This window comes from Odocoileus virginianus, chromosome 31 (genome assembly GCF_023699985.2).
Source record: "Odocoileus virginianus isolate 20LAN1187 ecotype Illinois chromosome 31, Ovbor_1.2, whole genome shotgun sequence".
Taxonomy (NCBI): Eukaryota; Metazoa; Chordata; class Mammalia; order Artiodactyla; family Cervidae; genus Odocoileus; species Odocoileus virginianus.
The window spans coordinates 2,760,125-2,776,483 of record NC_069704.1 but is presented as its reverse complement, the minus strand read 5'-3'; the positions used below and the strand labels follow the sequence as shown (position 1 = coordinate 2,776,483).

The 16,359-nt window shown below is 38.8% G+C and overlaps 1 protein-coding gene across 1 annotated transcript in view; it reads right to left on the bottom strand.

Annotated features, from left to right (window-relative positions):
• Nucleotides 1–16,359, bottom strand: part of MEGF9 (multiple EGF like domains 9) — a 78,778-nt gene that overhangs the window by 16,464 nt on the left and 45,955 nt on the right. The window contains exon 3 of the mRNA XM_070459193.1: nucleotides 1,371–1,510. Within this exon, the coding sequence (XP_070315294.1) occupies nucleotides 1,371–1,510 (140 nt within the window). The remainder of the gene's footprint in view (nucleotides 1–1,370; nucleotides 1,511–16,359) is intronic.

The following is a 16,359-nucleotide window of genomic DNA, read 5'->3' as shown; positions in this document are numbered from 1 at the left end:
GCACTTATGTGAGACCTCTGGCAGTCTCCCACGTGTCTTTTCTGCTCTGCTCTCTCCTTTGCATTTTTTCTCTCTATGCTGCGGTTTGGATATTTCAAACTGAACTGTATTTGAATCCACTAACCTTGTCTTCACTGTACACAATAGTATATAACCTTGTCTTCACAGTACATACTGTAGACCGCTATTAGGTCCATGCAATGAGGTATTAATTTCAGATGTTGCACTTTTCTAGATTGTTCTTTTGATTTTTTTTTTTACTCCAAATCTCTTGAAATTTTGTCTCTTTTCACCTATTTTGTCTGTTTTCTCCTCTACTTTCTTACAATATTAATTTTAGTTATTTTAAATTCATTTCAGGCTAACTCTTAACACCTGGGTCATCTGTGGATCTGCCTCCATCACTTTTCTCTTTACTATTGGCCTCAATCTCCTGCCTCAGAATTGTCCGGTTTCAGTTGCCAGACACAGTGTACAAAAGAACCACAGATGAGTCCTCTTTTCCTCTGTTAGGCAGATGTAATGAGAGGACCACCCTAATTCAATCAGAAATTGAGACAGGCTGAGGACGAACGGCAATTTTAGTATGAGTCAGTTCACCTGTGGCTCATCACTGCTTCTTGGTCACAGCCTTCTAAGGCTTTGGATTGAGAACCCAGCAGGTATGTGTCTCCTCAGTCCTGAAAGACTGCAATAGATCCAGAAAATGAGTAATGGATGTGAACCTAAATCCCATGCAATCCACCTTTTGAATCTGGCAATGTCTTCAGAGAGATGGTCATATGTTGTAGCAGGCCCTTTCTTTCTAAAAAGATTTTGTCTCCTAAGCACCAGAAGATTGAGGAATTTCTTTCTACCTTTTGAGCCACCCTTCCATATCCTGCACAGTCATTAACGTCCTGTGGGAAAACTGGCCTTGTATTTAGGGCTCCTCTAGTTTCTAATTCATAATGGAAGCCCCAAATGACGGCCAAAAGTTCTTCTTGTATCTTTCCTCAAGAAGAATCCTTTTACTTGGACCAAGCCAGCTCCTTAATCTGTGCCCAGAATCAGCAAATGTCCCTTGAAAGGAAAATGGCTGGTGAACATCAGCTTACTTAGGAAGAGTATTCTACCCTTTCTGGAATTTTAGTTCATATAGTTTTCATTGCATCCATGGATCACCAACCAATATGATTTTTGAAATTTATATATATATGTGTATATATATATATAGTTGTTGTAGAAGGAGTTTGGCTTGCTATGACCTATTACATCCTACTTAGAAGAGAAAGATCCTTATAAACTCTTTGGGAAGAATTAACTCAGAGAAGGACTTCAAAATGAAAAGAACAATGGACTATGTACATAAAAAAGTAAGGAAAGTGTACCTGTGAGGGCATCACAAGTGGCAGACCGATTATTGCACTGGCAGGGCAAGCAGCCATTCTTACTAAAGTCGTAATATCCATCGTGGCATCTATCACATGAAGAACCGGTGACACCCACTTTGCACTGACATTTCCCAGAGCTGCAAATAAAAGCAAAGACAATTAACAAAATAAATCAGTTTGAAGGTTTTGTTGCCTAACATCTCATCATAGATGATCTTAATGCAGAAATAGTGTCAGCTGGATTCTAGTTACGATACATACTGAGTGACTTTTATTTTGAATTATAAGTTGGGCAGCTTCATGGCTATGTTAATTCACTTAGCATGGTAATAACACCCATCATTTCTGACCCTGTCATCCCCTGCATTTGGGTGGCTTCGGATAAACGGTAAAGGAGCTGTGGAGAGCCTCGCGCCTGGCCCTTCAGCGCCTCTGGCTACTAGAGCACTGGGGCACAGGACTCACTCTGCTGCCGCATCTCATTCCCAAACCATCCACAGCGGCCCCAGCATCCAAACTGCCCGATCTGGAGAAGAAAAACCACCCAGGGCTCACTCAGCCTAGCTTTTGGTTGAAAAATATAAAAATAAGGACTTTAATGAATGTGCTAGAAACTCAATATGATTTTCTACTTTAGGCCAATGCTGTATTAACACAATTCTGGCAATTAACCGGAATTCACAACTAAGTGAATATGACTGTAATGAGGACCTCTATTCATTTCGGAATTAAACCCAAATAAACATGCTTGATTGTCAACTCCAAAAAAACGACTAAAAATCTAAAGTAAGAAAAATATTTTATTTAGTGTCCCATTTCTTCTTATTAACCTGTTTTCTTTTCTTAGATGTCCATTACATCAGTGATATCATCTCTCTCCAATCAGTGAAACTTAAACCTTTGTTTTAATTTTCAACTCTTCTCTCTCAACTCCATGCTCTTCCAATCACTCATTCAAATTCAACATCCCACCAGTTTTGGTCAGATTTTCTTCTAATTATCTCTTGTTATTTATTGTACAGTCATCTCTCTTAGAATATGTTTCCTCTTCTTCAACTCTTAAAAGTTCTCCCACTTTCAGGTTCATCTTTTCCCATGACTTTTCCCTGACTGGTCAACAGAGATCTTCTGGCCTCCTGACAGAACATTCTCTATACTGTACATTTTATTCCTAATTATGGATTTTTCTACATTCTTTCATATACGTAACTCTCGTTAGATTGTTAAAGGCCTAAAGCAAAGGCTGTATCATGCAGCTTTTTTTCAAGTTATCTTCAAGATGTCGAGTCGAACCCAACTGAGCAACTAAACACTGTCAAGACAAGCTTGAGCAGAGGAATAGTGCACTATAGCTGTCTTCATTTCACACATCTTACTTGGTAAGTTTGCAATGTTCAGAGACCCAATCCTAGCCATCTTGCTATCTTCAGAGTCTAGTATAGTACCTTGCTTGTTGTAGACAATTAATATATGCTTGATAAATAAATGCTCAATACAGAAACTGAGTTTTAGAGTTAAGCACTGGAAGGGAAAAAGAAAGATGAAAGCCTGCACTGATTACTAGGACTCTCAAAACAGCTAAAGTACCTTTCCCTTTTTTCCAACAGTGTGACTCTTCTTTACATGCTCATTCTGGACATCAAGTTTTTAGAATTCATATCAGCAGAGTTCTGGCACCAGTCATATTGGATGGGAGTCAATATAATGTAGAACTGCATCTCAATATAATTATTTTAGAGACTCAGCTCCTAATAATGAGCCCCTATGGGGATGTTCATTCTACTTCAGGAGCCCAAGCTAAAATTGTTAATACTTACACAGCTCTTACACATGTCAGTTAAAGTAATCCCCTACTGCTTCCCATACTCCTATTTTTGTAATAAAAATAGAAGTCCTAAATTTGAACATTATTGGAACTTTGGGTCGAAATTTGCAGAATGGGACTAAACTTTTAGCTGTGTGGATTCTACTTGTAGTATACAAACCTGAGATTTTTTTTTTTTAATTGAGACATGCCTCTCTGTTTATCAGCATGCCCTGGGCTAAATAACGAGGCTTTTGCCTTCTGTCCTAAAAAAACTATTTTGAGCAGTTATAGGTGAAATTCACTTCTCTCTCCCACTTAACCCATGGTTCTTTGCAATATCCCAGGGTATGCCAAAAAGGAGTAGAAAAATAGTTCTACATGGTATATTTTTAGGGCTTTACTCAAAGCCAGTCAAGAAAGGAAAGAAAGCCATGCTTATGTAAATAATAAATACTTAACATATCTTAAAGCCTTATAACCTGAGAAGTTACCTATCAAACTCTGTATTTCTATCTTAAAGCTGCCTATATATTGGGTTATGCAATTTCTTGACTAACAATTTTACAGAAAATGTAAAATGGAAACATCTGAAAGAAGTGGTAATGATGATAAAAATAGTAAGTAATCATTTATTTAGGGCCTATGTCAATAAATACATATTCTTTCTAATCTTCAAAATAACTCTACAAGGTAGTGGTCATAACTCTCATTTTACTACTGAGGGAATTCAAAGGGTTAAAGTTACTGTCCACACCTAATAAAGGCAGGTTTATTTATACAAACCCAGACTTTCCCACTATGCTACCTACCCTCTCCTCAGTTTAACTCTAAATTTGTACAATAAATTTGCCTGCCAAATAATCTGATACCCACTTGGGTATCAAGCTTCATTCTGTAGATTCCAAGCATCACAATTCACCATTTATTTAGGTTCTGACCCCAGTGAGCTGTTTCTGCCTTGCCCAGAATAAACCCAGTCTCTCTTCTCATTGCCAGTAAGTTTCAGATCTCCCTTAACAAATCTGAGAGTTTTTTCTGCTTGAAGACACTGCAGCCTAGCAAAGTCCCAAGGTTCTCAGAGACACAGCCCAGATTTTGATGTAACTGTTGTTATTCAGTCGCTCAGTCGTATCCGACTCTTTGTGACCCCATGAACTATAGCACGTCATTCCCCATTCTTCACTATCTCCCGGAATTTGCTCAAACCCATGTCCATTGCGTCAGTGATACCATCAACCATCTCATTCCGTCACCCCCTTATCCTCTTGCCCTCAATCTATCCCAGCATCAGGGTCTTTTCTAAGGAGTCATCTCTTTGCATCAGGTAGCCAAAGTATTGGAACTTCAGATTCACCATCAGTCCTTCCAATGAATATTCAGGGTTGATTTCCTTTAGGTTGGATTTCCCTGCTGTCCAAGGGACTCTCAGGAGCCTTCTCCAGCACCACAGTTCGAAAGCATCAATTCTTTGGTGCTCAGCTTTCTTTATGGTCCAACTCTGACATCCATACATGACTAACGGAAAAACCATGGTTTTGACTACACAGACCTTTGTCAGCAAAGTATGTCTCTGCTTTGCAACACACTATCTAGGTTTGTCATAGCTTTTCTTCCAAGGAGCAAGCATCTTTTAATTTCATGGCTGTAGCCAGCGTCCACAGTGATTTTAGTTAATCTTAATTAAAGTCTGTGTCAATCATACTAGATAAAATGATTATTGTTTTTAAAACTGCCACAGAAATTTACATTTCCAAGAATGTCTCTCAAGTAACTCTGCAAAAAAGAAAACAACTGGGGAAAAAACCCTACCTACATACATATATACAGTCTTACACAAGAATACCCTGAGGTACTTAAAGATCTAGCAAAGTAAACCTGTATTCATCAAATACGAAGTTCAGGATTATCTTATGACTCAACAAGAAGGAACCAGTCAACTGCTAAGTCTCGCTATACTGTCAGAAAATTATAAAGGATATAATGTACCCTTTGGAGACTGGCTAACAATACTTCATTAGCCAGTTTCCAAGCCTTTAAAAATGTTAATCAAAATATGTTTACTCCCCATTTCTCTATAGATATTAGATCATTTGGTAAAGAGAAGGATAAACAGCTACTTAATGAGTGTCTGCCCAATACACCGTCTCCAAGAAAAAGGTATTACTTTGGAATACCCAATCACCTAATAATATCTCATAAGCATAATATAGCCAATGTTCCCAAAGTAGTTGCTATTCCTATAAGTGAACTTTCCCTTCATAATTCTGCTCCAGGCACTCAGAAGGCTGATTTAAGCAGGCATCTTTCTCCCTGGAGAATATGCTCCTCAGTTCTTGACCGTTTTTTAAAAAAAGTGACTCTATGAATCTTGGTAAGGCACTTGACTAGTCTAGATACCATGCCTCACTTTTCTTGGGGAGATTTTAAAACAAGAGAGGAGGTGCTTTTTTCTCTCTCTCTTAAAAAATGAAGTAGGGAAATTTGGTTGTAAGCCTGCAACGAGTAGCGCCTTTCCGCCAGGTCACTCATGGCCCAGACCAACTTCTGCACGCGTAAGAGTTAAATCGCTGCAACGAGTAGCGCCTTTCCGTCGGGTCACTCATGGCCCAGGCCAGCTCCTGCACGCGTAAGAGTTAAATCGCTGCAACGAGTAGCGCCTTTCCGTCGGGTCACTCATGGCCCAGGCCAGCTCCTGCACGCGTAAGAGTTAAATCGCTGCAACGAGTAGCACCTTTCCGTAGGGTCACTCATGGCCCAGGCCAGCTCCTGCACGCGTAAGAGTTAAATCGCTGCAACGAGTAGCGCCTTTCCGTCGGGTCACTCATGGCCCAGGCCAGCTCCTGCACGCGTAAGAGTTAAACCGCTGCAACGAGTAGCGCCTTTTCGTCGGTCACTCATGACCCAGGCCAGCTCCTGCACGCGTAAGAGTTAAACCGCTGCAACGAGTAGTGCCTTTCCGCCGGGTCACTCATGGCCCAGGCCAGCTCCTGCACGCGTTAAGAGTTAAATCGCTGCAACGAGTAGCGCCTTTCCGCCGGGTCACTCATGGCCCAGGCCAGCTCCTGCACGCGTAAGAGTTAAATCGCTGCAACGAGTAGCGCCTTTCCGTCGGGTCACTCATGGCCCAGGCCAGCTCCTGCACGCGTAAGAGTTAAATCGCTGCAACGAGTAGCGCCTTTCCGTCGGTCACTCATGGCCCAGGCCAGCTCCTGCACGCGTAAGAGTTAAATCGCTGCAACGAGTAGCGCCTTTCCGCCGGGTCACTCATGGCCCAGGCCAGCTCCTGCATGCGTAAGAGTTAAATCGCTGCAACGAGTAGCGCCTTTCCGCCGGGTCACTCATGGCCCAGGCCAGCTCCTGCACGCGTAAGAGTTAAACGCTGCAAATACAAAGCTCTCCCTGTGCGACTTCTTTATAGAACAAAGCCTTTGCAACGCCCCCTTTCATGGTCTCCCTCTGTTAAAGACTGCTGAATGCTTTTTGAAGCAAAGGTCAATGATACAAATGCAATGAAATTTTGAAAAAAGGAAAAGCAAAAAAAAAAAAAAAAAAGCCTGTTAATAGATCATTTATGCTTATCCACAGATTTAAAATGAAGGAAGCAGACTCACATCTTCATATCTGGAGAATAAGGGCACAGAACTGGATTTTGAAAAGTTAGAAATCTACACTACTGACATCAACTAACCAAGAATTTAAGATGGAACTTCCTCATCTGGCATCACTTTTTATAGACAGGAGTTACTTGCTAGTAAAGAACTAATTGGGGTTTCTCAAGCGGTGCTAGTGGCAAAGAACCCGCGGACCAAAGCAGGAGACATAAGAGACATGGGTTTGATCCCTGGGTCGGGAAGATCCCCTGGAGGAGGAAATGGCAACCCAATCCAGTCTTCTTGTCCGGAGAATTCCATGGACAGAGGCACCTGGCAGGCTACAGTCCACAGGGCTGCACAGAGTCAGACACGACTAAAGCAACTTAGCACCACAGCACAAAGAACTAATGACCAATGGACAGCTGTATCAGAAAGGTGAACACGGAATCATTTATAAAGGAAGCAGAAACGCTGCAGAACTAAGTTATACTAAGTATTATTAAGTATATACTGTGCATTCTTAAATTATCCCAGACAGGATGATCAGATTTTCTTATGGTGTCAGTGCTTAGCATAGATTTTCTCACATTCACAGGTGTGAACAACTATTATAAACACTGAAAAAAATCTCTCTCAAAATGTAAACAAAGAATGCATTTTCTGACATGAAGTGATTCATTTTTCAGAAGAAAATTCAAAGATGTATCATCTCAAGATATAATACATATTTATGTCACACAAGTACTAGCCAAAATATCATTTTAAGGGTTCTGTTTTGTTTAAGATGAGTGGGTGGAGAATCTTCAGAATTTCCATTATTTTACTAGGGTAGGAAGGGTGGGACACAGGAAGGGAGGTATCAGAGTCTATGGAAAATTCATAGCCTGAGGAGACACAGAGAGCTTGGTTCAAATTCCAGCTCTGCTAGTAACTAGCCACGACTGAGTACTTATTTCTGTCTTGGATTCAGTATTCTCATTTGTAAAATGAAGATAATTATACCAACCTCTGTAGAGTTATTGTGAGGATTAAAGATCACATATGCAGGGTACTTAGCACAGTGTTTGGCACATAATCAATACTTAAAAAAATGAAAGAATGATGAAGATGAAGACAATGGGTCCTAAATCTTTTTTTTTTCTGTGAATTATAAAGAGAATCAGTGAGAATCTCGAGTAGGCAAAGACAGACAAGTTTATTTACTTTTAAAATTCTGTTAACAAACCTAGAAAAATGGCAAGACTTTATGGGGTAACTACTAGTTTGGAGCCAAAATGTGGCTCGGAAAAGAGAGAACATTATGAACACATGGTAGAAACAGTTTTTGGAAAGAAAATTTAAAAACTGAGAATCAGCAAAATCCTATATTAAGTGGGACCAAAGCCAGAGAGACCTGATATGCTTTGTTACCAGCCAGCTAAATTGATCTAATTTTTTCTAAATTGCCAAATGTCTTGATGTTTTTTATATTATCAAAAACATTATGTTTTCTTCCTAAGATTTAAGTTATAACTTACATGATGGCATACCTTTAGATATCACGTTATCAATAAACAGTTATAGAGTCACTATAAAGATACAGTTCTAATTAGTGAAAATTAATTTATTCAGAAGCCTTGCGTTTTCTCCTTCCTCCTTTTTCAAACAGCTTACATGTTGGCACTCTGACACGGAAAGAACAAGAAACAGAGACAGATAAATAATTAAATGTATTAATTTTCTTCTTCTGCCTCTTTCAGTAACTAAAAGCCATTTAGTTTAGAAAGAGACTTAAACTGTTAGCCAAAACAGAATCTGAAATTAAGAGGAAATTTCTTGCTGTAAGCTCTCCCAATATACTAAAAGTAGTATTAAAGGGCAGCTCGTGAAAGTTTTTCTAACCAGAAGAAGCTTCCACATGGGAAAATAAACAAAACAAAAAGTTATTAACAATCCTTAATTTCATGTTTGAGTCATGGTTTGTAAAGGTAATCAAAAAACAGTTTCTCCTTTTTATGAAAGAAATTCAATAATTTGGGAAAAGACCATTTGCATTTAGTGTTCCTCTGTCTTTCTACAATCATGGAAAAGACTATTATGCAATGACCAAAGCTTCTTTTCTGGAAGAAAGAAAAAAGATAGCTTTATTGTTGAAAACATTGGGCTATTATGCTAAACATTCCTTGTTTTTTTGAGGGTAAATAGTCTAAAATATGTTTAGAGGAAATTCATATTCAGGCAGAAATTCTTAATACTCAAAAAGGGCATTGCCTAAGTGTAAAAATATTTCTGATAGCTGATCTTACCAAAATCAAATTTAAAAGTTTATTTGAAAAGTCAGAAGTAAAACTTAATGGCAAAAAAAATAAAAGTATCATATTTCCAGAGCCACAACTTGGGAAAGCAAACTTAAACTAAGAAAGTTATTTCTTATTTCCTTCATTTTTTTAAAATGGAAGAAATACAGCCATAGGAATTCTCAAACCCACACAATCACTCCATTATTTGATAGAGATTTCTGCATTTCAAAAGCCATTTTGAAAAGGGATAAAGCATGAAGTCCTAGTGTCATGTTCTTGAAAAGCTTGTGCTTCTCACATATGTTAACATTTGTAGTCTTTTGTAACCATTGTAAAAGGTTTGCTTAGTAAAAGGACAATTATTAATACTTAGTTTATGTACATGCTGTGTTCTAAAAATTAACTTGTAGTTCTTAGAATTCAGAACTCATTTTCTCACAGAAATGACAGCAGAAGTGGTGGTTTAGTTTCCAGATAAGCAAACAAAAACCTGTTTAACTTAAAATGTTGATATTAACAGTACTGAGGACCAAGTCCTTTATACATCACTAAGACTTTGAGTTCTGAACCCTCTAAGGAGTGGAGTGGTCAGGGGACAATGTGAATCTTCATTCCTACTATAGGGCTATTAATAAAGTGCATAGAGCAACAAATTTTCTATGCATCACTTAATTTTGTTCTCACAATATGACGCTCATTAGCCTCAGTTTTCTCAGTTTCTTGCTGTTTGATTATTGGGCAAGTTAAATTTCCACATCTGAAAAATAAGAATAATAATCCTTGTTTCAAAAATTGTCTCAGTTTATGTATTTAAGTGTCTTCCAAATTGTAGTAGCTCCTTATATAGTAAAATAATAATATTCTCAACACTCCCAGTTGTTAGAAAATAGTAATGTGAATGACTAGATTTTCAAGGTCACACAGCCAGAAGGTAATCAGAATTAGAGCCTAAGTCTTCTGCCTACAAATACAATATTTTTCTCTTTTTCTCCTATATTCTAGGTTACTTCTATGTACATATGGAAGCAATTCAGAAAGATTTAATGTGCTCATCTTCATAGACTTGCAAAACTCCTAGAAGAAGCTTTCTATGTTGATCTTCTGCTGACTCAATCATCAGTCATTTAAATATCTCCTAAATTGAATGAGACTTTAAAATAATTGCCCAAGATATGAGACATTGCTTCCAATCTGTCTCAGTATGATTCCAAGATTTGGGAGCTCTAGTTTCCTACTTGTATCTAGCACTATTTGCAAATGCTCTTATTTCAACCAGTTTCCTTGCAAAGCTTTCTTTTTATCCCCTAACAAGTTTACTGATATAACTTTGGGAAGTTCTTCAATTTTCATTTTTAAATTATTAAATTTTTTATTCATTCAAAAGTAGACAAATTTAAAGATAATACAACTTAAAGAACAATATATTCACAACTTTGATATACACTAGGGAGACATCTGAAGCCCCTGACGTAGCCCTCCTCAACTGCATGTCCTTCTCTTGTGCCAGAAGCAATGAAGTTTTAATCGTTCTTTAGCTTTTTAAGAGTTTTAACATCTCTGTGAGTGTGTGTGTGCTAAGTCACTTCAGTTGTGTCTGTCTCTTTGTGACCCTTTGGACTGTAGCCCACCAGGCTCCTCTGTCCATGGGATTCTCCAGGCAAGAATACTGGAGTGGGTCGCCATGTCCTCCTCCATGGGATCTTCCTGACCCAGGGATTGAACCCACATCTCTTATGTCTCCTGTATTGGCAGGCAGGTTCTTTACCACTAGGGCCATCTGGGAAACCCTACCATCTCTGTATGTATTAATAAATCATTTATCACATAGTTTTGCCTGCTCTTAAACTTTGTTAATAAAAATAATTAAGTACTCTTCAATTCACTTTTTTCTTGATCCATAGAATATTATGTTTTGAAATTCATCACAGTAAACTGGTATAGCTATAGTCATTCATTTTTCTCTGCTATACTGTATTTCATCACATAAATATAATCCTATTTATTTATTCATTCTTCTAAACACATGGGCTGTTTTCATTTGTTATTATGGATATCAAAGGCTTCTGTGCAAATTCTTATATGCCCCTTCTGGTATACATGAGCATGCATTTCTCTAGGGTACTTACCAAGGAATGGTACTGCAAGGTCACTGAGTTTGTGCATGATCAACTTTACTAGGCAATACCTGTTTTCCAAAAATAAGTACTAGCTCTCAACAAAAATGCTATTTTGCTTAACCTCAATATTCTGACTCTGCTAAAAGGGCCTCTTTAATGGACACAGTTCTCATATAAACAAAGAACAGAGGCTAGAATATCTTCTGGTTTTCTCCCACATATAAGTTGGTATTAGGTTTTAGGGGGCAATATTGTCCACTAGATCAATGGTGCTCAAATCTAAGCATGCACCTGGAAGGCTGCTCGGCCCTACCCAGGATTTTGGATTCAATGGGTCTAGGGTTGGCCCCAGGAATTTTCATTTCTAATTCCTAGGTTATGCAGATACTGGTCTGGAAACCTGACTTAGAGGACCCCTGTACTAGATTAATAAGATTATCTTATTTTACTACCTATTAATACTTTTAATACTCCTAGCCCCGACTAGTAAAGCTACTTAATTTCCACTTCGAGGCTTAGTGCTGAACCCTTTATTTGGTATCATTTCTGACATAAGCAATCAACCTCCGTGATTTGTCTGTCGTTAAGTTCCATTTGCTCACTGGTTCATTGAACCTCAGTCCCCTATGTTCTCAATGACTGAATTACAGATGAATGACTGAATTACAGATGAATGACTGAATTACAGATGAATTACAGACAACTAATTTCTCAAAGCGTGGTTCCTGGTCCTAGTTGCTCTGTCTGCCTACTTTTCATCTCGATGGCTAGGTCCATGACACTTGTTTTCAGATCTCCAACATGTCAAGTGCCTGCCAGAAAGTCAGGTAGACACAGCTTTGATACTCATTAATGTGCTAATTTCTGCCTTTCAAATGAGTCTCTATAGATATGGATTCTCTACAGATACCTCACTATTTCAACTTGTCTCCTTCTCTGCATATCTGGGCTTCGCAGGCGGCTCGGTGGTAAGGCATCAGCCTGCCAGTGCAGGGGACGCAGGAGGTGCGAGTTGGATGCCTGGGTCAGAAAGGTCTCCTGGAGGAGGAAATGGCAGCCTGCTCCGGTGCTCGTGCCTGGAAGATTCCACGGACAGAGGGTCCTGGTGGGCTACAGTCCATGGGGCCTCAGAGTCAGACACGGCGGCGTGACTGAGCGCACATGCACGCATGAAATATTTATCTCCTCAGCGCCCAGATGTGACTTCCATTATTAGACTTATGTCTCTGTGGGCCAGTTCCTAGGTGGATGAGTCATGCTAACCCACACCCAGATCTGCACTTATACTGAGACACTGCCATATCTAATCTTGCTCATTCTACTTTAGGATACATTTCTATACAGTGGGGAAAGCCTTGAAAATAGATAGACCTAGACTCAAATCTAAGCTCTGCCACTTATTAGTTATGCCCTACAGCTGAGAAACAGCCTCTAAGAGCAAGATAGCTAAACTGTTCTGAGAAATCAGAGACATTATATGTGTAAAACATCAAGCATAGAGGTTTAACAGTGTTCATTAGGTGTTCATTTCCTTCTAATCCTCCTACTGAATTATGTAATTTCCTTAGGTGAACAGCTTAAAGAAAGCTAAAACTATTTCCCTGCAAAAACCTTTCAAACATCTATAGTATCTGTTTTATTGGATATCCTATTTAACTGTAGAACTCTTTAAAAAAAATCAACTCAAGACCAAGAAAAATAAAAATTAAAGAGATGGCGTTGTAGTGTAGTGTAGTGTATGTGTTAGGAATGGGCAGAAGAGATGAAGGGATTCTGTTATGGATAACATAAGCCACATTTTCATCCCTGCTTTTGGCAGTGTGAGAACACCTATGTTCTTCCTGTAGAGTGTTCAGAAAATGTCTTAAACTCGATGGTATCTCAGGTCTCTTTGAGAATCTACTGAACGCTGCAGATCTTCTCCACAGAAGACCGCCCAGATCACCACTGCATTTTGTGTACTTCCCCTTCTTAGGTTAAGAACTCCTGACTAAACCCAGAACTGCACACCATGGAAGTTTAATGCAACAGAAAGAACATGGGATACGGTGTCGGAAGACCCTGAAATGACTCCTTCTCACTCTGGTAATTAATAGACATCCAGCTTTGGGCTTCTCTTGGAACTTTCAAATACTACTTTTCATCTATAATTTGGGGGATAGTAATTGTTACCTACCCCTCAGGGTCGTTGTTAGAATGAAATGAGAAAATGTACAAGAGAAAAGAATACTATTGTTTATAAATTACTTTATTCCCCAGAAATCTACTAAGTTTATTAACACAGGAAGAAACTCGAAAATCTCAAATTATTGAAATTCATGGAATATATCATACCAGAGAATTAATAAATAAAAAATCATGATAGTGACTTTAATAATAATGAAATTTTTATGGGAATAATTTTAAACTAGTCCCGTGCACTTTGAATGTCAAAATAATCATGGCTGAAGCATTCACACTCCTCTTTAAAGGAAATCTACAGAGACTTCAAGTCCACATCTCTCTCTGAGATTGAGGAATTTAGATATTTTGAGTGGAAATCAAATCCAAAGAGAAAAAAAGATGAGTAGTCCCATATTTCTCTCTACCCTACAGGAAACATATTTCTTGCTATGAAAAAAAAAAAAAAACGATCTGAGATGGAAAAAGTCACGCTGATTTAATTTTCCTTCAAGGGACATAGGAAGACAAGCCTCCTCTTTGGGTAAAAGTGTCCCTCTATTTCAGCCCAAGTCTACTAGGAAGTTCTTCTTTTAAAACTTTAGAGAAAAAAGATATTTAAAACATCAAAATAGGCTATGAATTTGATTGTATATTCTAACCAGAATGTCATACATCTAAAATGGCAGATTTTCACAATAAGTGTATTTCCTTATCCTGATTCTTCTTCTGAACCTAAGGGCTAAGAATTGTCACCAGGACCAATTCTTCCCTCATAATAAGACAGTAATACTATCCATATTCCCTTGATGGACTGTTCCAAATAACTATTCTATTAACTTTTTATTTTGAAATAATAGTAAAGAAAAGTTGTAAAGGTAGTACAGAGGGCTCTCATGTACTATTTATCCTCATGTGAATTTCTCATATAACCATGGTATATTCATAAAAACTGAAAAACAACATCGCTGTATCATTACTAACTATAGATTTTGTCAGATTCTTCTAATTTTTATGCCAAGGTTCTTTTTCTGTTCCAGGGTCCAATCCAGGATATCACCTTACATTTGCTCATCTCCCTGGCCTCTTCCAATCTGATAGTTTCTTGGTCTTTCCTTGTCTTTTACTACCTTGAAGCTTTTGAAAAGTACTGGTCAGGTATTTTGTAAAATGTCCCTCAGTTTGGATTTGTCTGTTGTCTTGTCAGCATTAGACTGAGGTTATGAATTTGGGGTAAGGATATCACAGAGGTAACATGCCCTCCTCATTTTATCATATCAGGGGAGACAGGATACTCACATAACTTACTACTAATAATGTTATCTTTACCATTCAAATGATAACTTTTCATGCTATGAGTCTGTGTCTACAGTAGCTAACCCTAGGACGGTTATCATGCTTATTTGGGAAAGAAGCAGAGGCTCAGCCATTCAGCTAGCCAGCCCCGGGCATACTGATGGCAGCACAGGCAGACAGGTGCTGGTTGGAGCCCTTTTCTGACACTCACTGGTCACCTGTTAGGGGGCAAATCACTCAACTCTCAGTGTCTTCATCTGTAAAATGAGAATAACTCCACTTCAGTCCGTTGTTATTTATCCTTACAAGATAGTATCTATAAAGCACTTAGCTTGGCACATAGTAAACTGTCAATAAATGTTAATGCTGTACATTCTGGGGCTGATGGTGGTAGTAATAATGTGACTCGGTGGTAGAAGAATCTGCCTGCCAATGTAGGAGATGCAGGTTCAATCCCTGGGTTGGGAAGATCCCCTGGAGTAGGAAATGGCAACCCACTTCAATATTCTTAATTGGGAAATTCCATGGACAGAGGAATCTGGTGGGCTACATACAGTCCATGGGTTCGCAAAGAGTTAGACCCAACTGAGCGAGTGAACAACAATAATGTCAGTAGTATTTTCCAAGTTGTGTTGTGTGCTGGTTTCATCTCAGAAGTCAAAGTACAGCCCAGAAAAATGCTACATGTTTATAATATTTTTTAAACTTTTTAGGTGTAGTAAAATGTTCTATCAGAGAGATGTTGAACTAGAGATTAAATACGTGGATTTTTTTCTTCTTTGCAAGAGAAGTTTGCAACTGCTTTGCCATTTGGGCAGAAGTTATTTGCTTGAAAATAACTTTTGAGCAGATCCTACTGGTGGGAGAAGAGTCATTTAAGTTATGGTTCCCTTAGTAAGTTGAGAGTGAACAAGTCCCACTGTCTGAGAGAGGTGTTCAACAAGACCTTTTGTGCTGGGGAAGGAGGGAGGTTTGGGATTTGTTAGGGAAAAGATGTTACAAAATGTCCTCAACCAGTACTCTTGGAACCAGCTTGTACATTGGATGGAACTGCACATATAGACTAAAGGTGTCAATTGTTAAATTTCTGTAACTTTAGAGCCCCAGTTTAGAGTATCGTTGAAGGAACTTGGAACCAAGGGTGTGGGTTCATCTTCCCTCAGGGAACTGTTGCTGCCAATTCTCCTGGACCAGGAAAATCAAGCCCCAGTAGTGATCAAGCATCACTGATCACGTCAGGTTGTGCAGGGCTAGGCCTCAACCCCAAAATTCAATATATGAGTGAGAAACAACAACGTCAGTGAACTGATCAGAATCACGTCTCCCTGATACTCAGCATTAGAGGAGGACTAACTCCTCGAGCTACTGGAAAGTTAGTCACTAACTGTTGGGGAACGGACTGACTCAAAAAGAGGGTTTGTGCTACTGAGGCATATGAGTGTCAGAGTAATTAACTGGAAAAATAAAAGAGGTATGTCTACATTTGAACCCTGTTTGTGGAAAGCTTGTCAGTTATATAAGCGCTCAACTTCCCCGTATCTATTATATTTGCTACTGCCACAGGGCTCTCTATAAAGATGAATAGTTTTTAAAAATCTTCAAAGGTAAAGGGCCCTTGGATTTATTTTTAGCAACACAGAAAGAACATGGGTATGGGGACACTGCTTGACACTCAGCAGCAAGGCTTGTAGGGAATAAAAACCCCATGGGATACAGTGGGTGGTGGCAGCTACG